A 1,702-nucleotide genomic window follows, 5' to 3' on the forward strand; every position below is an offset into this window, starting at 1 on the left:
GTTTTTTGTATTTTTTAGTAGAGACGTGGTTTCACTGTGTTAGCCAGGATGGTCTCGATCTCCTGACCTCATGATCCGCCAGTCTCAGCCTCCCAAAGTGCTGGGATTACAGGCTTGAGCCACCGCGCCCGGCCTTGTTTTGTTTTTTAAGACGGAGTCTCGCTCTGTTGCCCGGGCTGGAGTGCAGTGGCACGATCTAGGCTCACTGCAAGCTCCGCCTCCCGGGTTCACCCCGTTCTCCTGCCTCAGACTTCCAAGTAGCTGGGACTACAGGCACCCGCCACCACGCCCGGCTCATTTTTTTTGTATTTTTAGTAAAGATGGGGTTTCACCATGTTAGCCAGGATGGTCTTGATCTCCTGACCTCATGATCCACCCACCTTGGCCTCCCAAAGTGCTGGGATTACAGGCGTGAGCCACCAACGGCCAACAAAGTTCTTACTGTACAGATGACCCACGAAAGGAGAAGCAGACCCCCTCCTAGACTACTCTAAATGCCCTGGGGCTCCTTGAAACTGTTCTGAGTAGAATTGGGTAAGCTCTGGGACCTCCTAGAATGCAGACAGTCAGGGGTACCTTGAAACTATTCACGATAAAGAAAACGGGTGACAAGAAGCTGCCAAGAAGCAAATGCAGCGGGGAGATGGGGCTTGCATACCGCTGGGTGGGGAGGGGCGCTGGGCCGCCTCTTGCAGAAGGTGCAGGATGAGCTTGTCCCCCGCCAGCACGCCATAGTGAGCCGCGTCCTGCCCCAGCGCATCGGTGATGCCCGGCTGGGCTCCGCCCTGCAGCAGGACTTCCACTGTTTCCGGGCTGGCCCCCTCACAGGCCAGCATCAGGGCCGTCCTACCAGGGGAGGGGGCTACTGAGGAGATGAGAACATCCCCCAAGCCCCCACGCCCACCTCAGCACCCAGGCCGGGCTGGGAAGAGGAGGCTGGCTAGATCACTTTACTCAGAGAGGTTAAGAGTCTTGCCCAAGGTCACACAGCATAGGGTGGACTGGCTGGGAGGGGAGATGCTCACCTGCCTTGCAGGTCCTGATCATTCACGGCAGCTCCTTGCTGCAGCAGGAGACGGCACAGGTCTGTGTGACACATCTGAGCTGCTATAATGAGGGGTGTTGCACCTGACTGGTAGGGAGGAGGAGGGATGTGATGGCATGAGAAACTGACCCCCAGGAGGTGCAGAAGCCTATATAACCGCCCTTGAGTTTTCACCTTGAACTTTCTCAGGCTTTCAAAGGGTGCCTGAGATACTGCCACTTGGTGGCAGCATACCTCAAGCATAACATCTTCCCCAAAGAGATCCCAGAAGCTTACCCGATCTTGGGGGTTTAGATGTGCCTTAAAGGAGCAGAGCACCTCTGAACAGGAGAGACAGCCACCAGCCACTGCAAAAGAGAAAAGGTTGTCGGGTGTGGTAGCTCAACCCTGTAATCCCAGCACCTTGGGAGGCCGAGGCAGGAGGATCACTTGAGCCCAGGAGTTCGAGACCAACCTGGGCCAACATAGCAAGATCCTGTCTCTAAAAAAAAAAAAAAAAAAAGCAAAAATTATCTGGGTGTGGTGGCATGTGTCTGTGGAACCAGCTACTCGGGAGGCTGAAGCAGGAGGACTGCTTGAGCTCAGGAGTTTCAAGGCTGCAGTGAGCCATGATGGCGCCACTGCACACCAGCCTGGGTGACAGAGTGAGATCTTGTC

At 55.4% G+C, this 1,702-nt stretch overlaps 1 protein-coding gene across 2 annotated transcripts; it reads right to left on the reverse strand.

The window, feature by feature from the left end:
• Positions 1–350: 350 nt before the first annotated feature.
• On the reverse strand, positions 351–1,481 carry LOC116273144 (ankyrin repeat domain-containing protein 24-like). Of its 2 annotated transcripts, none has more exons than XR_004181612.1 (3): positions 1,322–1,477; positions 1,026–1,132; positions 351–862 (listed from the first exon to the last, which is right to left on the reverse strand). XR_004181612.1 is itself a non-coding variant. In XM_031662100.1 (3 exons), exons 2-3 carry the CDS (start codon positions 1,097–1,099, stop codon positions 588–590), a joined length of 333 nt encoding a protein of 110 aa, XP_031517960.1. In that variant the 5' UTR covers positions 1,100–1,132; positions 1,322–1,481; the 3' UTR covers positions 351–587. The 2 variants fall into 2 exon arrangements, 1 of the variants encoding a protein (XP_031517960.1); XM_031662100.1 differs by having other exon boundaries at positions 351–846; positions 1,322–1,481.
• Positions 1,482–1,702: the final 221 nt, after the last annotated feature.

This window comes from Papio anubis, unplaced genomic scaffold (genome assembly GCF_008728515.1).
Source record: "Papio anubis isolate 15944 unplaced genomic scaffold, Panubis1.0 scaffold3935, whole genome shotgun sequence".
Lineage (NCBI taxonomy): Eukaryota > Metazoa > Chordata > Mammalia > Primates > Cercopithecidae > Papio > Papio anubis.